Here is a 26,686-nt window from a genome sequence, read left to right on the forward strand (position 1 = left end):
CTATCATCTTTTGTTTCTCTTTCTTCATGTTGTTTATGTCTTTGTGTATCTGATTGCTTTTGATTATAAGCCAGGCACTGCATTTGCAAACTATAGAAATAGTTTATGGCCTTGCATGATACTACCTTCCACCAGGAAGGATCTACAATTCTGCCAAATGTCTGGGGGCACTAGTGGTTTAGGAACCCTCAGCCTAATTTTAGAGAATGACATGACTCAAAGCTGATCTGTAGCCTCTGTAACAGCATGTCTGCTTCTGGTTAACGCTTGCTCCTATGGTGTAGCCCTTCAGAGTCCCAACTCAAAATGAGGCATGTTCATCAGACGTCCCCTCTTTGTGGGCCATAGGCTCTAATCTCTGTCCCCCTTATACCCACTAGCCCATCAAGAAGGCTGCATAGCTGTTTAGCAGCTCCCTCCAGAAATGGCTAATTTCTCCAGAGGAACAGTGACCCCCATAAACTGGGACCTTTTTTTCTGGGCCTCCATTCTCCCCCTAGATCTTGTAAGCTCTCTGATACCTCCAAGCACATTAAAAAAAAAAAAATTAAACATTTTGTTGAGCTTTTCCAGTAGTCTTCAGTGGCAGGCATGATTCAGATTACCTAATCTGCCACAACTAGAAGTAGAAGTTCCAGATTTTATCTACATTTTTACCAATTTCATTGCTCACCATTGTTTCTCGCATCCACTGCTTTCCTTCTGGGTTCAATTTTCTTCATTCTCAAATATATCCTGCTTCACATTCTTCCAACAAGCTTCTGTGACTAGTTAATTCTATTAGACTTTGTCTGAAAAAATATCTTCATTTCATCTTATTCCTGAATGAGAATTAAGCTGGGTATAAAATTTTAAGTTGACAGTTGTTTTTACTTAGCTCTGTGAAGATATTCTTCCACTCTTTTCTGGTCTCTCTTGCTGTTGTTAAAAAGTTTACTGTCAACATAATGGATATTCCTTTGGATGTCATCATCATTTCTTTTTTGTTGATACTAAGACATTTCTCTTTTTTTCTTTGGCATTCTCCAGTTTCACTACAATGCATCTAGACATAAATTTCTACTTATCCCATTTGGGCTCATGGTGCTACATGAATCTAAGTATTTATGTTTATTAATTCTAGAACATTCTCAGCCATTCTATCTTTGAATATTGCCTCTACACTACTCTTTCTATTTGGACTTCTCATTTTAACTCTGTTATCTCAATTTCTCTTTCATATTTTCCATCTCTCTATCTCTCTGTGCTACATTCTGGGTGATTTCTTTAGATCTATTCTACTGTTCATCACTTCTCTCCTCAGCTGAAACTACTGCTTATGTTTAACCTAGTTGCTGAGTTTAAAATTTTGATGATGACATTTTCCATTTATTGGAGCTATTTTAGCTTCCCCTGTGAGAATCTCTTGTGGCCTGGCTTTGTTGGAGTATCCCTTGGGGTGTGCTTATATCTAACAACCCTATGTGTTAACATTGGCCCAGGATTCATTTTAAAATTAATTTCTCAATTTTGGGGCCCCAGACTACATAGTGGGGTGTTTGTGTGTGTGTGTGTGTGTGTGTGTGTGTGTGTGTGTGTGTGTGTGTTTTCAAATCCTAAACATGAGTTAAAGATCCATGGGTTAGAATTCCCATGGCAGATTCCTCATCTCCCACTCTAGAACCCAGGCAAATAGTTAAAAGGTTTTGTTATTTCTCTGTGCTGGTAGGGAAATATTTTCTAGTCATGCTTTTCATTGATGACAGAGCTGCTTTGAAGGTTCCAGTTCCTAGGCCACACCTTAAGTAAGTTCAAGGACTCATTTTATGTCCCCTATTGGATGATAAAACCCAAATGCACACATTACCAGAACCAAAAGCTGCAGCTCATTATCTTTACTACTCTAGTTTTCAGTTTTCTTTTGATTTCTGAAGACTTCCTTTTCTTTCCTGAGAGCTCAATTGTGCATGTGAAATTATTTTAGCTGGATTATATTTTATCCAGCTTTTGAAGATTTTTGTAGAAGGAAGATTTTCAGGTTACCTAGTCTACTGTATTGCCAGAACCAGAAATCCCACAATGCTGTTTTTAAACTTTCCTTTAATGAAACAAATATATTAATACTAGTATATTAGTCAAAGTTTTCCAGAGAAACAGAATCAATAGATCTAGTCTATCTATTCTATTGGTACCTGAAAAAAAAAAGAATATATATATATATATATATATATATATATATATATATATATAAAATCTATCTACCCATCTATCTATCTAGAGACACAGAGAGCTGATGGTGTAGTTCCAGTCCAAAGGCCTACAAGCTTGACAGCCAGGAAGAGGTGTTTCAGTTTGAGTCTGAAGGCAGGAAAAAACTGATATTCCAGGTCAGGCACTAGGAAATTCCCTCTTACTCAAGGGAAGGTAAGCCTTTTTGTTCTATTCAGGCCTTCAAAGGATTGGATGGCATATTAGGGACAGTCTACAGATTCACATGGTAAACACAACCCACCCAGAATAATGTTTAACCGATGTCCGGGCACCCTGAGGCCCAGGCAAATTAGCACAAAATTAACCATCACAATTAGTAAACTCTGACTTGATTTTTAGTTAATTTTATTTTTTTCTAAGACCCCAATCAAGTTCTCCTTTGAGACCTAACAACTAATACCTGTCACTACAGCTGAGTTAAGTCAGTGGTAAGTAAACTAGTTTTCTGCACATGAACCTTACACATACTTAATTCTACAAGTCTCTTTATGGATTTAATTTCTCTCTTTTAGGATAAATGAGTTCAAGTCTCTGGAAGTAATGTGGAATAAAAGTGTCACTTAAATACATATTCATGATCTGTTTTGCAAAACCTTTGGCTCATATAATCATCTATCTTTGTATTATGAACATGTGGATATTGACATCTGCTCACAACATGTAAATCTCCCATAAATCCCAGTTCAGTGACATAACTCGGTTCAAAATAAATTTTATCTGCAATTTCTTCAAACTATAAATCACAGCAACAAGTCTTCCACCATAACTCTGGGTTTCAATCATCATATAAGTGATAACAAACTTTCACTAAATTGTACTTATGTTAACATTACCCTCCTTTGCTCCTCTTCAGCATCAGCAAAGAGTTTACGAATGTTAGCCTCTGATTCTCCCACATATTTGTTGAGGATTTCCGGCCCATTGACCACTTTAGGCTCTCTTGCATTCAACATCTTGCCAATCTGTCGAGCCAAGAGAGTCTTACCACAACCTGGAGGCCCATATAACAGGATGCCTTTAACATGTTTGCAACCTAAAAAGGAAAAGAAAACAGTCTTACATCAACTAACTAAAATCCAAGTAAGACATCAAAGTTTTCTTTCTTCTTCACATGAATGTCAGGAAGAATACAGCAATAGCATTAACATATATTAATATCTAGGTGCTATGAACAGAACAAGAATGAACTGAAGATCTTTTTAAAATAGAAAATCCACAAACAATTCCTACACCAATACCAAAAGTTGAGGGGGAAAGCTGCCAATTAAAGGTCTTTGGAAAAGTATATTTGAATTATCATTGAGAACGAATACTTTTAACTCTGAAAATGTCTCTTTGACCTAAATACCTAATTAGGAAATATTACTTCTTTTTCATTATCCTTTACTTTAAAGCCAGGGGGAAAAAAGATCTGTTTTTAGGCAAGTTTAACCCAACACAGATCTATTATGATACGACAGGCTACGGAAACTGTATCTTAGTCAAAGAAATTACAGGTCTACCTGTCAATACAAGCACTTGAAGAAAGGGCAGACATGTCTGAGTTGGGTGGGTATAGAGCAATCCATAGGATCCAGATGGATGTTACAGACTTTGTGGATGAAGTCGAATGCCCTATTTCACGTGACTATGCCAAGTGAGAAACGTGTTTTCTCAGAGCCACCAGGATGAAAATGAAACTGAAGCTTTACGAGAATAGTATTCAATTCTTTTCTAGGCAACCATTGCTAAATGCCTTAAAGGTATCATTAACGATAGCAAAATAGCAAGACTAATGATTTAGACTCCCTGGGATTTCTTTAGCCCACTCTACACAAGCATTTACTCCATTTCTTAAGATTAAGATGAAATTTGGTTTCTGTTTACTCACTCTAGGAATTCTCACCTATTTAAGTTTCACACTTAAGATGCATGACTCTTTACTTATGCGTTTTTTTCTTTATACTACACCAAAAAAGCACTCTGTGAAATAATGAATTCTTAGATTTCAAGCGTTACACTCAAAACTACAGGTGAACAAGAAAATTTCTGGAAATGGGATACAGTGTATTTTTATGGAAAATGTCCTCATTTGGAACAAAAGCCTTAAAAAATTATATCTTTAAGAAAAATTACGACAATACATCAAATGACTCAATAAAGGAAACCACAAGATTCAACCAACTCTACTAGAAATTTTAGATTCTGAGGAGGAAGATATTTTGGGTTGCCAGTACAGCCATTGCTTCTATCTTTGTTTCAAAAAAAGACTCCCTTTAAATCCTTAAAAGTAATGAGATCTGTGCTTCTGGTTAGACTTGTAGAGACAGGGGGAACTTAGTGGAAACCCTTAAAGGCTTAGATTCTTAACCCTTCTCATCACAGAGTAAATTCCTGTCCTAAGAACTGTGGCCCAGGGACTTCCCTGGTGGCTCAGTGGTTAAGAATCCGCCTGCCAGTGCAGGGGACACGGGTTCGATCCCTGGGCCAGGAAGATCCCGCATGCTGTGGAGCAACTACGCCCGTGTGCCACAACTACTGAGCTCGTGCTCTAGAGCCCGTGAGCCACAACTACTGAGCCTGTGTGCCACAACTATTGAAGTCCACGTGCCTAGAGCCGTGCTCTGCAACAAGAGAAGCCACCGCAATGGGAAGCCCGGGCACCACAATGAAGAGTAGCCCCCACTCACTGCAACTAGAGAAGGCCCGCGTGCAGCAACAAAGACCCAATGCAGCCAAAAATAAATAAATTAAATTAAAAAAAAGAACTGTGGCCCATAAAATGTCTTTGCCCTTGTCCCACCCTTGGGGCATGAGGGGTAAGGAGATAAGGGGATAAGCCTTGAGCTTCTCCTAGAGGCCAACACCACCAGGCACTGTCAGCATCCAAGCCACTGGGACACATCTGATGAGGACTTTGGAACCTGGCTCCTAGCCTTCCTCTCCAAACCAACTGCTACTATCTTGATTTGAAACTATTTGTATAAACCATTAAAGAGGCAGGTGGTGGTGGAGGGAGTGAAACAGGCACAAGGAGGGGAGAGCCAGGAAGGATAAAATGAAGACTTGCTAAGTACCTACAAAGTACCAGCCCTTAGCCACATCTCTCCAGTCTCAACCTTCTCCAAGTTTATCAGCTTCCTTCTAACCACACTTCCTTCCATATTAAGCCACGCTTTCTTTCAAAGACTCTCACCTCCTCAGCATTCTTATACTTCTGTTATACCTACCCTATGAACCCTGAACACAATATGGCTTTACTGCACCTAAACATTGGCCAGAGCATGACCAGAGAAAATTACACCACTGTGCTGACTGATATCCTAACAGTCTCATGCTATCTGATTTCAGTTCTACTCTCACTGCTTTCTCAATATTGCATGCCACCCCTTACCTGTTTCTGTTCATCTCCCATATCTCCTTAGTTATTATCCAGACTTCATTGTTCTCTTCTCAAGCACTACCCATGCCATTAATTCTTAGAGATGATCTAGTTTCCTACTTTTCATATTAAAAAAAAAAAAAAAGACTATCAGGTATGAACTCCCTTCAGCTCCCTGCTTCTTTTTTGCTCTTTTTGGCCCCCCTCTTTTTTTAAACACTGCAAATTTATTATTTCACAGTTCTTTAAGTCAGCAGTTTGGGTGGGTTTGGGTGGCTCTGCTCCATTTTTCATAAGACTGAAATCAAGGTGTGGGCCAATGGGGCTCTGGGAAGAATCCACTTCCAAGTTTACGTGGGTTGTTGACAGAATCTATTTTCTTGTGACTGTAAGACTGAGATCCCTCTTTCTTTGCTGGCTGTCAGCTAGGGGTCAGGTTGATCTTTTCTCCTAGAGGCTGCCTACTTTCCTTTTGACACTTTCCATGTGTTCCCCCTCCAGCAAGTGACTGAGTTTCTCTTATGCTTCAGTTCTCTTCAGCTTCTCTTTCTGACACATCTCTCTGCCTCTTCTGCCTTAAACTACCTTATGTGATTATGTTGGGCCCACCCAGATATTTCAGGTTAATCTCCCTATCTTTTGATGAGGTTATTAGTAATCTTAATTACATCTCCAACCCCCCTTCACATCCCTGCTTCTTTATCTACAAATTTATCTGCAGGCATCTCTTTTCTCAACCTCAGCATCAGTTCTCAAAGAAGGAGCTTCCTTCCTCTTCTCCAAAGTTTAAATTGCAAATATTTGTTTATATACTTTCTTTTCTCTTAAGACTATAAACTATTCAAGGGCAGGTACTGTCTCATCAATCCTCAATTGCAGACACCCAACCCAAATCTAGTACATAATATGTACTCAATAAATGGCTGAATAAGTAAATTATTGATTCTTTTCCTAAAAAACTCAGAGAAAATGGGAGGATAGAAGATGGTTTTTAAAAATTATTTGAAGCTCTTAAATTATGAACAGTATGTACTTTCATGGCTGAACTAATTTAAATACCTAAAAAACACCTTTGCAATGACTGGGACTTACAAATTTAGCAAGACAAACTACATAATACATAAATACTAGATTTTTAACTCTGTAACTCTGTTTTTGTATGTGGGAAATGCTCAATTTAATGTGTTTTGAATTAAATTGACTCAGATGTCATAAAATAAATAATCCACAAAATATTACCATGAAGCTTGAAAGATAAAATGCATATCCATGGAACTTATATATAATACAGATCTGTGAAATTACAGAATCTATTCAATATAACATCAATAAGAATGTCATAGAAACTCTAGTCTGCATGAGAACCATAATTCCTTTAGGCTGTCAAGAAAGCACATCAAAAATATACAATGGGGCTTCCCTGGTGGCGCAGTGGTTGAGAGTCCGCCTGCCGATGCAGGGGACACGGGTTCGTGTCCTGGTCCGGGAAGATCCCACATGCTGCGGAGCGGCTGGACCCGTGAGCCATGGCCGCTGAGCCTGCGTGTCCGAAGCCTGTGCTCCGCAACCGGAGAGGCCACAACAGTGAGAGGCCCGCGTACCGCAAAAAAAAAAAAAAAAAAAAAATATATATATATATATATATATATATATATATACACACAATGACGTGAAGATTTTCAAAATCCACTTCCACAAAGGAAGCAGTTACTTGAATAAGCAGTGGAAATGGGACTTTGTTATTCGTATTATTATCATAGCCTTTCTGACTTATTAAATAAGCATTGGTCTCTAATTTAAATGAGTCATAAAAACTCTGCATAAGTAATTCCATTCTACAAAAGTGTATTAAGCTCCTGTTTGGACTAGGCACGAAACTAGGTGTTTGGGATACAAACATGAAAAAGGCAGTCCCTACCTGCAGGGCGTTTCTGATTTAGTAGGAAAGACAAATAAAAATAGGTTATCTACAATATAATATGACATTATCAGAGATGTGCATGAAATGTTTTTTGGAACCTAGCCAAGAGAGACTGATTCTGCTAGAGTGATGGCAGAAAATTAGGGATGGACACAGGGGAAGAGGTAACATACAGTCTGGGTCTTGAAGGCCAGTTCGAGGTTCGTGGTTGGGCAAGTGAAGGGAAATGGCACCCTAAAGAGAGAGATTAGCATTAGATTAGACATGGCAGTATGGACCTAGAAGCTGTCCTCTCAAAACAACCAGTTATCACCTTCTGTGGCTGGGAGCCTTAGAGGTGAGTGCCTGAGTAAGGAGGATGACAAGTTCCCAACTAAGGAAGGCCTTGACACCAAGCCCGGGAGTTTTTAATTTGTTTTGTAAAAACCCAGTGTTTTTTAATCAGGGAGGATACATAATGAGATGTGTGTTTAAAAACTAACCGGCGGTGGAGTAGACGAAGGACTAGAGAACAAAGATCAGAGGGTGGGAGTCTAGTTGGAGGTATGTTCTTAACCTTTTTCTGGGGACACTGCCTCACTGGCTGGCTCTGGATTTTTGCCAATTAAGTTTTCCTTTTCCTATCCCTCCAAGTCCCTCCAAGCACATGAACAACTGGGTCCAGAGGCCTCAGAAGGCTGCCTCCCTGCTGATACCCCAGCTTTCCCCTGAGCTTCTCCAGGACATTAAGGCCTAGCTCTGATGCTGGGGAGCCTCTGATCTCTGGCTGCTGGACTGTCTGACTGCGAGCTGTACTGTTCCTTTTTTTTTTCCCTTTATGTCTTACATGCCCCCTCACTACTCAGAGATCAGTTCCCTGGGTTAGGGAACTACATAGCAAAGGGCAGGCACAGAAGAATGAGAAATCAGTGGAACTGACTTGTTTAAAATGTCATATTCTCTCATTCTATCTCTCATTTTCTTTCCCATGGAATAGTCTAATGGACCTGCCCAGAAAAAATGCCCATGTACAAAAATTTGCATGCAATTTTGAGAAGATTTTTTGATCCTCTGGGGTCCAATCATGAAATTCAAATTAAAATCCCTGAATGTACTACTGAAATAATCCAGACAAGAGACCAGGAATGGAAAGAGGTAATAATCTTAAGAAATAGTAGTAGGAAAAGAATGGAAGAGAGGAGAGATATTCATCAGAACTTAGAGACCAAATGAAAATAAGAAAAAGAGGAAGAGTCAAGGATGACCTTAAGGCATCTAGCCTGGGGGCACATGGGAAAAATGATAGTAATCTCAGAAAACAACCAAGAGGTTAGCAAGAGGAAATCATAACTTTGTTTTTGGCTATAAGGCATTTGAGATTCAGGCAGTAATGTCCATTAAGAAAGACTTGTTGAAAGCTCAGAGAAGATATCAAAACTACTGGTTCGATATTTTTGAATGCCCGCTCTGGGCACATGAAAAGCCTCAAAAAGCTTTAAGCAGAGGAATGTGACAATAGGGACAAATGCTCCAGAGACAAAGGATGAGGCCTGGAAAGAGAACATCAGATTTAAAAATCAGAAAGTTCATGCTGATCTGGGTCAGATCATTTTGGGTTGTGGTAGGAGAAGGAAGCTAAGTAGCATAAGCAAGAACAGACAGAGATCACACTTTCAGGAACTCTGGCAACAAAGAGTAGGGATTTAAGGAGACAACTGCAAGGAAACTTCTTCTGAGACTAGTTAAGTAAAGAGAAAAAGAAGAAGAAGTAAGAAGAAGTAAGCTGTTGGGTTCTGTTTACTATGTGAAGTAGGGGGCTTAGGTCATCTACAAAATGCAGGATAAGGAGATGATATTGGGAAACATGGTAAAGGTTTGGAAAGAACGTGGGGAATTGGGAAAATGTGTGGGGAAATGTGCTTGAGCAGACAGATGCCATTGGGTAAGTGAGCTCAGCATACGAAATTCAGGTTACTGAGGGACTCTCCTCTTTGCTGTAATTATATAAGCAACTTACAGTTAGGTAAGGTAGGTTCTTACTCAATTATATAAATATAAATTTTATCAAAGCTGGCATAAGAATATTGACTTTTTTGGTTTTAAACATCTCTTTTTTTCAAAACTGAATCTTAAAGTTTAGCAACACAAGGTAAAGTATTAATTTAATTTGAAGTTTATTATCTAATTTTAGCTAGAGTCTATTATCTAATTTTTGCTCAAGTCTATTATCTAATTTTCCATCCAAAAAAATCCAAAACTATCACATGGCCTGTTTTCAACATTCTCCCTCCATTCTCCACCAAGTTTGAGGCTTTAGTCTTCATTTCTAAGTCATTCGCACCTTTTCTCCTTCCTCCATAACTCATATAAGTAATAACTAATGTGGGCTAATAGTATAATCACATATAGTGCCAAAGCAGTTCTTCTCTTCATTTCCTAAGTTCAGTTATTTAACTGCTCCTGTTAATCATCTTCCTAAAAATAACTAATTTTTATTTGGATGAGGCAAAACATAACAACTCTTGGTTACAGTAACATAAAGGAAGGTGGTAGTGAAAAGTGTAATTCAAAATGGCCAAAAATGGCTTTATATATTTGGTTTTGGAATTTTAAGTTGCTAATTATATTTGAATATAGGAGTAAATGAAGTTCTGGGATATCATGTTCTTTGATTCATTCAACAAATGCTACATTTGGAGGTGGGAAGATGAAGCAGTTCTCTTCTGATTATTTCTATTTTCTCAGTGAAATAAAGATTCCAGGTCATCAGCTGCTGGTGAGGATGGAAGGATGGAAGAGGTGGTGTTGGATGTTTGAGAAGAATGGAGAGGAACCAGTCATCTCAGAGAGTAGGTGAGGAAACTGATGAGACTAAGGAAATACATCCCTTCTCGGCCTTTTGGCTAAGTTCAAGTGTAGATTAAGTAAATACAGAAGGAATGCAAGGAAATACTGACTCCAAGAAATACTGAGGGCTCGCTTGAGATTTGGTTCTTAAATTTAAAGTGAGGTCTAATACCATGGTTTTGTGTTTTTCTTAAGCCATATTTAAGTCTGGGTACTGATACAGAGTAAGCAGGTAGCTGAGAAACACCTGACATATACAAGATGAGGAGCAAGGCTGTTAAGGGTGTATGTGAGGAGGGTGAAGGTGATAGACCATGGAATCTAAGCTGGGTAAAGACGACAAAAAGGCTGGGAAGTGACAGAGTAAATTAACTGGAAGGTCCCCATGTCAAACTTGCTGGAGTTGGGGTAAGGGCTATGCTAGAAGAAAGCAAGGAAAAAACGGGAGGTGGCTAGAGAGCAAGATGCTTAAAACTGAGATCCCCGAAGTAGTGGTTATTAGTGATGGTGCAGTCTTGGGTATGACCAAAGAGTGAGCAGCTGAGATGGAGTGAAAGAAAAGTTAAATGGAAATGAGAACTCCAAAGAACTGTGAAGACAGACTGTTGAACAAATCACCAACAAGGATACTGAAGTCGCCAATGACACACAGATAAATAAAGCAAACAATGAAGATTACAGTTAGAGCAACAAGTAAGCCAGACAACTTCTTTGTCTGGCTCCCCTGTTCATTCGTCTCTAGCAGGGCTACTCTTGTTCTCTTCCATTTTGTTCTCCATATGTTAGGGACAATGAAAAGTATTAATATCTATTAATATATCATTATGTAATAGCTATTAATAACAGTACAAATAATGTAAAACACCAAAGAAATAAACATAGCAAATGGTAACGCCATTGTTTACTAAGGATTTAAGTGAACATGACACTGGAACCTCACTATAAGACTACATTCTGTAAATAATTTAGTATAAGGCTTGTTTGTATCTCATTCTAGAGCCCTTGTCATAAAGTATTTTTAATGATTTCCTAAAATATGAACCGCAAAGCTGCATTTCAATTATATTTCACAACAGATATTTGTCAAATGGATGAAAGTATGACTTGTGGTCAGGTGCCAGATAGGTGAGGACTGATTGGATTAAGTGCATTAGGAAATAAATCAAGTGAAAAAAATCTCTAGAGAACATTAAAAATTACTAAGAGTCCCATTTTTCTGACCAGTGATTCTCAGACTTAGATTTCCAAAACTAGCTAAACAACTTCTTTTTTAAAAAATATCTGGAGATTAGTGTTGTCATTGGGTTGCTTAGTTTTTAATTTGCAAGGTAAAGATTTCTTAAACAAAAATATCAAACCTGGCATCTTCTATCAGCACCACTTCATATAAGAAAATATACTGTAATATCAAAAGGTAGGGTGGACATAATCTCAGAATAAAGGACAGTTTTTTGTATTAAATAAATTCAAAAGTGGGGGCTCTGGAGTCAGCTTGCCTGGATTCAAGTCCTGGTTCTTCCATTTACTAACTGGAAATAATAGCAACTACCTCAGAAGATTATTATGAAGTTTAAGTATAATGCACATAAGGCACTTAGAATACTTCCTGGCACATAGGAAGATCTCGTAAATATTGGCTTAATAAATATTAACTTATTTTTTATCACCTTGCTATAGAGGAGTGATGAAATGGAACCAGACTCCCAACTGTTAATGTGAGAATTAGATCATTGTTAGGTGACCGTAAAGCTTGAAAATAAGTGACAATCTTGCCTGTGAAATTCTTTCTGAGACTATTGTGACCATCTGGCCCCTTAGGCACTTTATCTAAAACACGAGTGTCACTTGGACACTGCAAATTATAGTACTCATTCCTTTGATGAATCTCAAACTCCAAATTAACACTGTAGTAAATGAGTTGTAACACAGCAGTTTCACAAAGATTTTACTAGTGTTCAGTAGAGCAGGATTCTCTGTAGCTCTAGTCTCTCTCTTCCAGGTGGATTCCTATCAGAGTCAATCCTGCCTGCTTCTCTTATGCCTTAGGCAGAATTCAATTCACACCTATTTCTCAAGCCTTCCAACTTCATTTAGGGTCAAGATGTAGCTCCATCCATAAAAACCAAGCTACCACAACTATCAGTTCCATGTGTACACATCCTTCTATCATCTTTCTCCCCAACCTGTTCTATTACAATAAATATTTCTTTTCCAAAGTTCCCCTTATCCTCCCAATTGCACCCACTCTCATAGCCCTTAACTACCAGATATTAGAAAGCTGCCTCTCCTCTTTCTTACGGGGGCACACACCTCACTCTGCTAGCACCCACCTGGGATGATTTGGTTCTATTGAGAGGAACTGGGGCTATTTCTGGGTTCTTCACCCAAAAGGTCATTTGCAATGCTAGATTACCACTGCCCATCCTTTGCCTCTTAGTTTGAGGTAGATTAGTATGATATGCACTTCTCACCTTAATTCTAACTACCACTCTCTGCCAGTTGAATTAGCAATTCTCCAACAATGTAAAAATTTGCAGCCCCAGGTATTGATATTCACTGATACTGATATTCAGTGATTATAATCATACAAATTTTGGTGGAGAGAACTTTAGGAGGCTTTAAGTGTGTGCTATGAATAGCTTGAAATGATTTTTGACCTAGAAGTCTAAATATAATAAGAACTTATCCATTATAATAAGGCTTATGTAGCCCCTCTGATGAAAATATGTATGAGACGTAATATACTAATTGTAATCTCTTTTCTTAAAATAGCTCAATGAAAAATACACAGCCTATTTCTGCAGTAAAATGAATAAATAGTAATGTTTATAATCTTTCAAATATTATCCATAAAAGTGACAAATTTGTATTTGCTAATCTCTTCAATTTTAAAAAGCAGTGAATTTTCTTTGCTTTCCTGAGATTATATCAAAGGCAAGCTGCACTGAGGAAAAATTGTCAGTCAACTTTTAGGTATCCAAAAGAGGAAAACATTACAGCAAACACTAACTTTACACAAGAGTAAGCAGAATAATAATAAATTAGGAGGAATGTCTGTCAAATTAGCATCAGGATAAAGAGTGTTTAATTTATTTTGTGGGAACATGATCTATAAAGAGAAAGAAGTGTGAAGTGGGTTTTGTGATGTTTAAAGGGGAATCCCAAGTAGCTTCCAGTTCAAATGCAGACAGATTTGCCAAGTTTGCCAAAATAGGGAGGCTATCAACAGACTAGCAGCAAGTCAGGACATATTCACAAGTCTTGCAAGCCTCTCTCTGCAGTTGTACAAACCAGATTTGAATGCTTATTTTTAAATCATGCATGCACTTGCAGAAAACACAATCACAAATTAACATCAATATTTAATCTTTTAAAGTTTGCATAATTCTAACTTCTCCTAGAATTATGAGTATTTTCTTAGTTCTATTCAACTTCTCATTTTAGTAGTACAATATGATTATTTACACTAAGAAACAGTTTTCCAACCATGCAATGAGGACCTGGAGAATAGCTTCCATCAACTCATAATATAGGAGGGCTTTTTGTTTGTTTGTTTCAAAGATCGTCAGTCAGCCTCTAAAACGAGTTATCTATATTTGCTTAGCTGGGCACTTAGCAAATCTTTAAGAAAAGGAGATACTTAAGACTAAAAACACAACTTCTGACCCCATTTGAGCAGTCAGGTCTTTGATCGTCTAATCTCTGGGTATCATTTTGTCTAGCAGAGACCTGCTGTTGCCCCATCAACTTTAAAATGCCAAGAGCACCTTGAGTTCCGTTATGATAAAGTGGAAAAGGCCTGTGCCCTAAGCACCAAGCGTCTATGCAGGATGCCTACCACCCAACTAGTCTATATCCAAATTAGTCACCTGAGATTCACTATAGATCCTCTCATTAGATAGCCTAGAACTAAAGATGGGGTATGTGTAGTAACTCTCCAAACTAATCTTTGCTGACACCCCCATCCGTTTTTTACTCCCTCAGAGGGTGTGGCCTGGTATTTCACAAATTCTTGATGACAAACATCATGCTTCTACTATAGCAGGTCCTGCCTTGCTGCCATCTGGCAGCATGTACTTTATTAGTTTCAGAATTTTACAGCTTTTCCTTTCCTCTTTTTTTTCCCTCTGTCTCTTAGCTTTAAACCCATTTTACTTGCAGTCCCCAATGGAGCCTCTTAAAATGCAGATTTTCAAGCACTACTCCTAGAAATTTGAATTCATTAAGTCTGGAGTGGAGCTGGGGAAGCTATTTAACAAGCACCTTCCAGGTGACTGTAATGCAGGCCAGAGGACACTTTGAGAAACATCATTCATAGTTATAACTGACACTACATTAAGCTGCCTTCTAAGAGTTCTTAGGTTTTTATTTTATTTAGTGTATATGTTCTATAGCATTAATTAAATCATAAACTAATAAGGATATTTTTTTATTCCTCGACAAGTTGTAGCTGTTGAAGAGCAAAGAGCTATTCTAACAAGATAAAAGTTACCAAGAATAAATGTAAGGGACTTCCTTGGCAGTCCAGTGGTTAAGACTCCATGCTTCCACTGCAGGGGGCACAGGTTCAAACCCTGGTCTGGGAACTAAGATCCCACATGTCATGAGGCGTGGCCAAAAAATTAAAAATTAAAAAAAATAAATAAATGCGGGACTTCCCTGGTGGCGCAGTGGTTAAGAATCTGCCTGCCAATGCAGGGGACATGGGTTCAATCCCTGGTCCAGGAAGATCCCACATGCTGCGGAGCAACTAAGCCCGTGCACCACAACTACTGAGCCTGTGCTCTAGAGCCCGTGAGCCACAACTACTGAGACCACGTGCCACAACTACTGAAGCCTGTGTACCTAGAGCCCGTGCTCCGCAACAAGAGAAGTCACTGCAATGAGAAGTCCGCGCACTGTAACAAAGAGTAGCCCCCACTCGCCACAACTAGAGAAAGCCTGCGCACAGCAACGAAGACCCAACGCAGCCAAAAATAAATAATTTTTAAAAAGAATAAATGTAAGATTTCTACACTTGAGTACAATTGGGGGAGATATGGTTTTGTTAGAGATGACTTGGGGGTTTTACTCAACAATAAAGTCGGTATGAGTCAAGATAGAATGTGGATGTCAAAAATGTTAATGCAATTTCATCCTGCATTGAAAGGAGATTGATGTTTTGAACAAAGGATGGATAGTTCTGGTCTACGGCATGCCACGGACTACACTTGCAGTACTCGAAGTACTCCACTGATTTCTGAGTTTCACAACTTAAAGCAAACATAAACAGATGTTAAAGTTCAGAGAAATGAGAATAGAATGGTAGAGGAATAAAAATTAAGTTATAAAAGAGTTTACTAGAAGAACCAATCAAGCTGGGAGTTTTAGCTTAGGGAAAACATGAATCTGAGGAGAGTTTAGTTCTGGACAGAATAGCTTTCTTCACATACCTAAAGGGCTTTCACAGGGAAGCAGGATTATCCTTGTTCTGTATAGTCTTGGGGAAGAACTAGAGTTTGCAGAGAAGCTACAAGGACATGTATTTCATCTTAAGTTAAGGAAGACTCAAATCAACAGCTGTCCAAAAAATGGAACGCAGTGTTCAGAAAGAATGAGTTTCCTGTTATTGAAGGAATTCAAGCTTAGCCTAAAGAACTTGGCAGAAGTTATTCAGCAGAAATGGAGAGAAAATGTAAACAAAAGACAAGTATGTGAATTAAATGACTTTTAAGATCCCTTGCAATGCTGAGATTCTATAATTCCTTTGATATTCTGATAGAAACAGCTAGTTTTGCAAAGATAGGAATATTTAAAATAAATATTCCAGGATGGGAACAAAGGAAACCGAAGGCTAGTAAGACAATAAAGAAGCTATTGCTGTAATTCAAGTGTAATTTACTGAAGCTATGAAAAAGATAAGAGGAATGATCCAAAAAACAAAGCAGAAACAAAATTAGGAGCAGTCAATAATGGATTTGAAAAAAATGCATGCACACATGAATAGAGCCCACTGATCTTTGACAAATAATCAAAGGCAATACAATGGGGCAAAAATAGTCTTTTCAAGAAAGTGGTGCTAGAACAATTGGACATCAACATGCAAAAAAAAAAAAATTGATACAGACTTTATACCCTTCACAAAAATTAATGCAAAATCGCTCAAAGACCTAAATGTAAAACGCAAAACTACAAAACTAAATGTAAAATGCAAAAACTACAAAAGTATAAAACTTCTAGAAGATAAAGCATGACCTTGGGTCTAGATGACCTTGGGTATGGCAGTTCCTTTTTTTTTTTTTTTTTTTTTGTGGTACGCAGGCCTCTTACTGCTGTGGCCTCTAGTTGCGGAGCACAGGCTCCGGAGGCACAGGCTCAGCGGCCATGGCTCACGGGCCCAGCCGCTCCGCGGCATGTGGGATCCTCCCAGACTGGGACACAAACCCGTGTCCCCTGCATCGGCAGGCGGACTCTCAACCACTGCGCCACCAGGGAAGCCCCTGGCAGTTCCTTTTTAGATACAACACCAAAGGCAAAATCCATGAAAGAAAGAATTGAGAAGCTGGACTTCATTAAAATAAAAAACTTCTGCTCTATTAAGAACAATGTCAAGAGAATGAGAACACAAGCCACAGAATGGGAGAAAATATTTACAAAAGACACAACTGATAAAGCATTATTATCCAAAATACACAAAGAATGGGACTTCCCTGGTGGCACAGTGGTTAAGAATCCACTTAAGGGGACATGGGTTCGACCCCTAGTCCGGGAAGATCCCACATGCTGCAAAGCAACTCAGCCCATGCGCCACAACTACTGAGCCGCACTCTAGAGCCCATGAGTCACAACTACTGAAGCCATGTCTAGAGCCCATGCTCCTCAATAAGAGAAGCTACCACAATGAGAAGCCCACGCACAGCAACGAAGAGCAGCCCCCACTCACAGCAACTAGAGAAAGCCCGTGCACAGCAACGAAGACCCAACGCAGCCAAAATAAAATGAATTTAACAAAAACAAACAAAAGAACCCAAAATACACAAAGAACTCTTAAAACTCAACAATAAGAAAACAACCCAATTAAAAAGTGGGCCAAAGACCTTACAGACACTTTACCAAATAAGATAAACAGATGGCAAATAAGCATATGAAAAGATGCTCTACATAATATGTCATCAGAGAAATGCAAATTGAAACAACAGTGAGATATCACTATACCTATTTGAGTGGCCAAAACCCAGAAGACTGACAACACTAAGTGCTGGTAAGGCTATGGAGCACTGGGATTCTCATTCATTGTTGGTGGGAATGCAAAGTAGTACCGGCACTTTGGAAGACAGTTTGGCAGCTTCTTACGATCCTAAACATATTCTTTCCATTTGATCCAGCAATCGCTCTCCTTGGTGTTTACCCAAAGGCGTTGAAAACACATCTAAACTAAAACCTGCACACAGATGTTTACAGGAGCTTTATTCATAACTGCAAAACTTGGAAGCAACCACAATGTCCTTCAGTAGGTGAACGAATAAATAAACTGTGGAACATCCAGACAATGGAATATTATTCAGGACCAAAAAGGAATGAGGTATCAAGCGACAAAAAGACATGAAGAAACCTTAACTGCAAATTACTAATCCAAAAGGGCTACTATATGACATTCTGGGAAAGACAAAACTATGGACACAGTAAAAAGATCAGTGGTTGCCAGGGATGGGTGGGCGTGGCACAGAGTATGTTTAGGGCAGTGAAAATACTCTGTATGATACTATAATGATGGATACACATCATTATATATTTGTTCAGACTCAGAGAATGTACAACACCAAGAGTAAACTGTAAGGTAAACTGTGGACCTGTGTGTGATTATGACATGTCAAAGTAGGTTCATCAGTTGTAACAAAGGTACCACTTTGGTGGAGGATGGTGATAATGGGGGAGGCTGTGCATGTGTGGGAACAGGAAATCTCTGTCCTTTCCCCTCTATTTTCCTGTGAGCCTAAAACTGCTCTAAAAAATAAAAGTCAATTAAAACATGCATACAAAGCAAAAATGATATGACTGATAAGGGATTAATATCCAACATAAACAAACAGTTCACACAACTCAACATCAAAAAAAAAAAAGACAAGCCGACTGAAAAATGGGCAGAAGAACTGAATAGACATTTTTCCAAAGAGGAAATGCAGATGGCCAACAAGCACATGAAAAGATGCTCAACATAGCTAATCATCAGGGAAATGCAAATCAGAACCACAAAGAGGTATCACCTCACACCTGTCAGAACGGCTATCATCAAAAAGAACACAAATAACATGTTGGTGAGGATGTGAAGAAAAGGGAACCCTTGTACACTGTTGGTGGCAATGTAAATTGGTGCAGCTACTGTGGAAAACAGTATGGTGGTTTCTCAAAAAACTAAAAATAGAACTACCATATGACCCAGCAACTCCACTCCTGGGTATATATCCAAAAAAAACGAAAACACTAATTTAAAAAGATAAATGCACCCCAACATTCCTAGCAGCATTATTTACAACTGCCAAGATATGGAAGCAACCTAAGTGTCCATCAACAGATGAATGGATAAAGAAGATGTTGTGTGTGTGTGTGTGTGTGTGTGTGTGTGTATGCACACACATACATACACAATGGAATACTACTCAGCCATAAAAAACAACGAAGTTTTGCCATTTGCAGCAACATGGCTGGATTTGCAGGGCATCATGCTAAGTGAAATCAGTCAGACTGAGAAAGGCAAATACTGTATGATATCACTTATATGTGGAATCTAAAAAATACAACTAGTGAATATAACAAAAAAGAAGCAGACTCACAGATATAGAGAACAAACTAGTGGTTACCAGTGGAGAGGGAGGGGAGGAGTAATACAGGGGCAGAGGAGTGGGAGGTACAAACTATTGGGTATAAGATAGGCTGAAAGATGTATTATATGACATGGGGAATATAGCCAATATTTTGTAATAACTGTAAACAGAAAATAACCTTTAAAACTGTAGTAAAAATGTGTAGAAAAATAAAAATAATAAAAAGTTAAAAAAAAAAAAGCATGCAAAGCAAAGGAAAAAGGGGAGAAAACATGACTCCAAGGACCTAGAAAATAAAGGTAACTGGGAAGACAGAACTATTTGTGGGATGGGGAAAAAATGTTTAATAAATGTAACAAAGTTTTGAACATTTCAAGAATTCACTTCAGTAAGAATTCTAATGGGAGATGGTGAAAGCATCTGGAGATACAGTCATACATTACATACATCTAAAAATCACCACTAAATGCTTGGATAACCTTTTATAAGCCTCCGGAAAATAGTGAAGCTTATTCTAGAGAATGGGTAGTGTGGCTTCACATCCAAGTTGTGAAATCTAGAAAGGAAACCTAATAGTAAATCAACTCATTTAAAATGCTGAATCAAGAAGCCTAAAGAGCACCAGACTGGGAGTAAGGCAACCTGCATCCTAGCCCCTACTGTGACTCTAGCTTAAATAAATTGTTTACCCTCCTGGGGCCCCAAAATCCTCATCTATGAAATAAGAATGACATAAGCTTTTAAATAAGCTTTTCTCAAACTGGTGTTCCTTGAAACATTAATAGTTATATCTTTATGTCCGTATGTTTGTTAAGTAAGTTTAAGTAAATTTGGAAAATGTCAGACTAGATAATTTCTATGGTCTGCTGCTCTAACATGGTGTAATTCTGATCCAAATATATAGTTACCTTAATGAATTTAAATCTAATGTATATACAGATATACTATTTGCTTTTGATTATCTCATAGAGAGGAGTATCAACGAATGTAAAATGGGTGACAATCCTTTTGAGAAAATTTCATACCTCGACAGTGGCGATTGAGAGCAGAAAGCAAAGAGTCTAATAACAAGAGGGACAAAAACTGAGAAAGGACTGGATAATTAACGTAATAAATGTAAATAATGCTTTTCATTCTGTTTGTCTATCCTTCTAAATGATCTTTTCCTTCAAATTCTTAGACAAGGTGCTAAGAACAGAATTACCCAACTACAGGTTCAACCCATTTGATTTTTTAAAAATTCATTTTTAGGCAAAATGGAGAAAAGGATTCAATATTTTGACTGTGGCAATAAACTATCATCTTTATGTTACACACAGTGTCTCACCTGGAGCCATTACTACATATAAGACAAATATGAATTTTGAATGGCTGAGTTCTATATCATTTAGTATGACATATGGTCAGCCTTCTGTAGCCAGATAAAGAAAGATCAGACTACAGAGAATTTTTAACACAATAAAGTGGGTCTTCCTATCTCCCTTTTTCTAAGCTTTCACAGCTACAGTTGGTTGCCTAAATGAAGGGTTATGTTCTGGGCAGTTTTTTGCTAACATTATTGTTAATTCTTTCTTCCACTTCCCTTCCTACAACAACCTATTCTCTATAGTGTCTATCAAGATGGTTGTTGTTTTTCTAAGTCAGTATACCACATACAAGAAGAAACTGATGAGATTTATAGAAGGAAGTGATAGAGCATTTATCAGCTCTCCTCTGATGGAATGTGATAAAAAGTAAATATAAATCAGCCAAAGTATGAGTTCACAAACAAAGAAAACATATTTCTAGGTGTTCCCTTGACTACCTTATCAACAAACACTGTTCAAAATAGGTAATTACAAAATAGTATATGAGGATAATCTAAGGCGTAAACTATTTTGAACAGCAACAAAAGTTTAAGATAAGGATTTGATTAAAGGGAATAGATTAAATATTTTTCTTTCATAAAATTACTTTTTGGCAATATAATCATACCAACCACCATCTACATAGTACCTTGCTCACTGTGAACACTATGTTAGAAAATTTATACACATTAATGCTATACTGACAATAAACATACAAAGTAAATAATTTTGCAGGTGAGGGTACCAAGACTCAGAGAGTCTAGGGCCCAGGGCCCTTAAATATTAAGAGGCCCAGGACCATACAAGTGACAAGTGGTAATGGTAGACTCAAAGCGAGCCTTGTTTTGGCATACCCAAGAGCCTTCTTACTGCTGAGGAAGAGATGCTAATTTACCAGTACAGGGCTTATCTGGATACAATTTTGCTAATACTATTTATCTTAAAAAAAAAAAAGTTATCTACCTGTTCTTTCTTGGAAAAAAGCTCATGACACACTATTAAGTAGAAAAAAAAGTTACAGAAAAATGACTAGTATGATCCTATCTAAACAGAAAAATAACCTATACATGAGTACAGACAATCAAAAATACATATGTGTATAAATGCCTAAGCAAAATACTTTCCCCCTTCTTATTTCTGTAGTCTAGTTCCATCTGGGGCCAATAAAAGAGGTCTTTCCAAGATTAAGAAGGAATCTCAGGGGATCAATGTAGATTTAGTAACTTTTTAAAGACATGGCTCAAGTCTTTACTCCTTGAGTAAAGTGCATCAGCAGTGCATCTGCTGCTTCCTCATATTGCCTACTTCGTTAATTTGGTTCACAATGTGCCTTATACTTTACACAACACTGCTCTGCGGGACTTCCCTGGTGGTCCAGTGGTAAAGAATCCACCTTACAATGCAGGGGATGCGGGTTCGATCCCTGGTCGGTAACTAAGATCCCACGTGCCGCAGGGCAACTAAGCCCACGCAACACAATTACTGAGCTCATGGTCCTCAACTAGGGAGCCCGCGTGCAGCAAATTACAGAGCCCGTGCGCTCTGGAGCCTGCACAACACAACTAGAGAGAGAAAACCCACACGCCACAACTAGAGAGAAGCCCGCGCGCCGCAGTGAACGATCCTATATGCCTCAACGAAGATCCCATGTGCCGCAACTAAGACCCATCGCAGCCAAAAATAAATAAATAATAAATAAATCTTAAAAAAAAATACTGCTCTGGGATGTGCAAATATAGTGTTAGTCCCAAATACACTGTAAGCATCTTGAGGGCAGGACTTGGGTCTAACCAACTAAAGTGTTCCACAACTGAGATTAATCAAGTTTTCGGTGTTTATTCTTTTCCTGAAAATTTATACTATGAGCCAGGCACCAGCACAGGAGCAGAACATACACTAGTAACCAAATAAACAAGGTCTCTTCCTTACTGAATTTATATTATGCTTGTGGGGGGTAGGGGCATGCAGGGGGCTGGAATATATGTAATAAGCAGTTATGCTACAAGGTAATAATGCATAAAAGAACACATGGAATTACTGGAACACCTAGGAGGACACTAAAGTAAAAGCATTCTGAAAAAAGTGAGATCAAAGCTGAGGCCTAAAGGATAAACAGAAGTTGGATAAAAAGATGGTGAAAAAGTACCCTCGGATATAGAGGTAAGAAACAGTAGCATGGCAAATTAGACGAACTGAAAATAGCACAGGTTGGCTGGAACCCAGAGCATGGGAGAGGGGGCAGAGGCTGAAAGAAAGGGTGGGAAAGTCTGGCAGGGGGCAGACCACATAGGGCTTGTAAGCCATGGATGGAGTTAAGGAGAGCTACTAAAGAGTTTTAACCAGTGGAGTGACAGGATCAGACTTGCCTTTTTATAAAAATCGCTCCAGTTACAGTGTGGAGAATGGATTAGGGAAGGGCAAGGCTGAAGGCTTAAGGAGCAATTCAGGCAAGAGATAATGGTGGCCTGAAGGAAGGCAGTGGCGGGGGAGATGGAGAGAACTGGACAGATTTGAGATTCTGAGAAGACTGCAGCACTGACAGGAAATGGGAGGTGAGGGAAAGAGACGAGTTAAAGAGGGTGCCCAGATTCTCAGCTAGAGCATCGCCTGAGCTAGAAAACAGAAGTATGTTTAGGGAGGATGGAGGGGGCAGTTGAATGAGTTTGACTGTGAATTTACTGTATGATCATGAGATAGCCAAGAGGTTATGCTGCTAAGAGCTCTAAGTTAAGACTGTGATGGAATATGCATATTTGAGAGTTAATGGCATAAAGACACTAATTTAACCTGCGGAAATGGATGTGATCAATTTGGGGGAGAACAATTACAGAGTGAGGAAAAGAGTAGCTCTAAGACAGACTCCTGAGGAACTCCACTGTAAAGGACACAAAAGAGACTAGAAGGGACACCCAGAGAGGTAAAAGGAAGATCAGAAATCCTTGGAGGGAGAAAAATCAAGTAATGAGATTATTTCAAGAAAGAGTGTTCCACAGTGTGTTTCTTAAATGTGTGTAGACTGACTGAAGCTCTCCTTCAGTAAAAGTAAATATCAGCAATTCTTCCTTCTATCCTCAATTCAGCTTCCAGCTTCTTTTTGTGGTGATGAAAATATGTGCAATGATTATTCTCCACTCCCCCCAAATGAGGTCCTCCTGATTTTCTTATTTCTAACATTTCCTCACTGAGACATGAGTCTCACCTCCAATTTTGTCACCACAGTAAATAATGACCAAACTCTGCCAATTTCATCTTTGTAATTGTTTTCACATCTTTTCTTCCCTTTCCATTCCCACTGTCACCGCCCTAATCCAGGTTCTAAGTACCATACAACTGGACAATTATGGTCTACTGGTCTCCCACTTCCTCTCCAGAGCAATGTTTTTCACATAGAATAACCATATTAATTATTTAAAATATTAACTTTACTTGCTTTATGCCACTGCTGAAAATTCCCCAATGATTTCCCATTATAATTGTTCACAAATTTCATTCATTTAGCAAATATTTATGTAGGGTAGTACTTCTCAAACTACCTATGCTAAGGTCCTGTTGTTTTTCTTTTTCTTTGAAGTTTTCAATCCATTGCAGACCAATATTGTAAAATGCAATAAAAAACGCTGTGGTAATGTTAAATTCCTAAAAAAAGTTTCTAAATTCTTGTTTTCAATTTTGGTATTTATCTTATCGTGGACTGGTAACAACAGTTCATGGTCCAGCAGTGATCTGTAGACCATATTCCAAACAGCCCCAGTGTTGATAATACATGGATAAAAAGACATTACAGTTCTGCCTTCAATGCATGCACTCAATGCAGGGCAATTCTGCAATTCAGGGGAGACATTTTTGATTGTCACACAGGAGGAAGGAGGGAACTACTGGCATTGAGTGAATAGAGCCCAGAGATGCTGTTAAACATCTTATAATGAACAGGATATACCCCCTCCAACAAAGAATTATCCAGCCTAAAATGTCAAAAATGTCAAGGTTGAGAAACTCTGCTTTACAAGTGTAATGCAAATGAATAATTAGAAGACATTAAGAACAGAGCTATACACCCGAGAACTTGCAGTGTGTTTCACTGGCATAGTTTCACCCATTGTTGGAGCCCGTTGGGCTGGCCAGCCTCCCGCCTCTCCACCAGTGTGTCACGCATTCCTTCCGCATCTACCTACTTGAAAGCATCCCTCCGTGATGAGGATGGGGTGGTGGTCCACAGAGTCCAGTGCCAAGAGGGAAAACCGTGTGGCTGACAGGGTCTTGGTGCTCTGGCCGGGTGTCAGGCCTGAGCCTCTGAGGTGGGAGAGCCGAGTTCAGGACATTGGACCACCAGAGACCTCCCAGCCCCATGTAATATCAATCAGCGAGAGCTCTCCCAGAGATCTCCATTTCAACTCTAAGACCCAGCTCCACTCAACGACCAGCAAGCTCCAGTGCTGGACACCCCATGCCAAACCATTAGCAGGACAGGAACACAACCCCACCCATTAGCAGAGAGGCTGCCTAAAATCATAATAAGTTCACAGACACCCCAAAATACACCACCAGACGCAGTCCTGCCCACCAGAAAGACAAGATCCAGCCTCATCTACCAGAACACAGGCATCAGTCCCCTCCACCAGGAAGCCTACACAACCCACTGAACCAACCTTACCCACTGGGGGCAGACACCAAATACAACAGGAACTACGAATCTGCAGCCTGTGAAAAGGAGACCCCAAACACAGTACGTTAAGCAAAATGAGAAGACAGAGAAATACACAGCAGATAAAGGAGCAACGTAAAAACCCACTACACCAAACAAATGAAGAGGAAATAGGCAGTCTACCTGAAAAAGAATTCAGGGTAATGATAGTAAAGATGATCCAAAATCTTGGAAACAATGGAGAAAATACAAGAAACGTTTAACAAGGACCTAGAAGAACTAAAGAGCAAACCATGATGAACAACACAATAAATGAAATTGTAAGTTCTCTAGAAAGAATCAATAGCAGAATAACTGAGGCAGAAGAACAGATAAGTGACCTGGAAGATAAAATAGTGGAAATAACTACCACAGAGCAGAATAAAGATAAAAGAATGATAAGAATTGAGGACAGTCTCAGAGACCTCTGGGACAACATTAAACTCACCAACATTCGAGTTATAGGGGTCCCAGAAGAAAAAGAGAAAAAGAAAGGGACTGAGAAAAAATTTGAAGAGATTATAGTTGAAAACTTCCCTAACACAGGAAAGGAAATAGTCAATCAAGTCCAGGAAGCACAGAGAGTTCCATACAGGATAAATCCAAGGAGAAACACGCCAACACATATTAATCAAACTATCAAAAATTAAATACAAAGAAAAAATATTAAAAGCAGCAAGGGAAAAGCAACAATGACATACAAGGGAATCCCCATAAGGTTAACAGCTAATCTTTCAGCAGAAACTCTGCAAGCCAGAAGGGAGTGGCAGGACATATTTAAAGTGATGAAAGGGACAAACCTACAACCAAGATTACTCTACCCAGCAAGGATCTCATTCAGATTCAATGGAGAAACTAAAACCTTTACAGACAAGCAAAAGCTAAGAGAATCCAGCACCACCAAACCAGCTTTACAACAAATGCTAAAGGAACTTCTCTAGACAGGAAACAGAAGAGAAAGAAAAGACCTACAATAACAAATGCAAAACAATTAAAAAAATGGTAATAGGAACATACATATCAATAGTTACCTTAAATGTAAATGGATTAAATGCTCCAACCAAAAGACAGAGACTGGCTGAATGGATACAAAAACAAGACCCTTATATATGCTGTCTACAAAAGACCCACGTCAGACCTATGGACACACGCAGACTGAAAGTGAGGGGACAGAAAAAGATATTCCATGAAAATGGAAATCAAAAGAAAGCTGGAGTAGCAATATTCATATAAGATAAAATAGACTTTAAAATAAAGAATGTTACAAGAGACAAGGAAGGACACTAAATAATGATCAAGGGATCAATCCAAGAAGAAGATATAACAATTGTAAATATTTATGCACCCAAAATAGGAACACCTCAATACATAAGGCAACTGCTAACAGCTAAAAAAGAGGAAATCGACAGTAACACAATAACAGTGGGGGACTTTAACATCTCACTTATACCAATGGACAGATCATCCAGACAGAAAATGAATAAGGAAACACAAGCTTTA

At 38.7% G+C, this 26,686-nt stretch overlaps 1 protein-coding gene across 4 annotated transcripts in view; it reads right to left on the reverse strand.

Moving 5' to 3' along the window:
• NSF (N-ethylmaleimide sensitive factor, vesicle fusing ATPase) overlaps positions 1–26,686 on the reverse strand; it is a 157,235-nt gene that overhangs the window by 67,236 nt on the left and 63,313 nt on the right. For all 4 annotated transcript variants that reach the window (XR_009537688.1, XM_060135079.1, XM_060135078.1 and 1 more), the window contains exon 9: positions 3,084–3,283. Coding sequence is in view for 3 of the 4 variants with exons in the window: in XM_060135079.1 (XP_059991062.1) it covers positions 3,084–3,283 (200 nt within the window). In the remaining variant the exon portion in view is untranslated. The remainder of the gene's footprint in view (positions 1–3,083; positions 3,284–26,686) is intronic.

The sequence above is a fragment of the Lagenorhynchus albirostris genome, chromosome 20 (genome assembly GCF_949774975.1).
Source record: "Lagenorhynchus albirostris chromosome 20, mLagAlb1.1, whole genome shotgun sequence".
In the NCBI taxonomy this organism is placed as follows: domain Eukaryota; kingdom Metazoa; phylum Chordata; class Mammalia; order Artiodactyla; family Delphinidae; genus Lagenorhynchus; species Lagenorhynchus albirostris.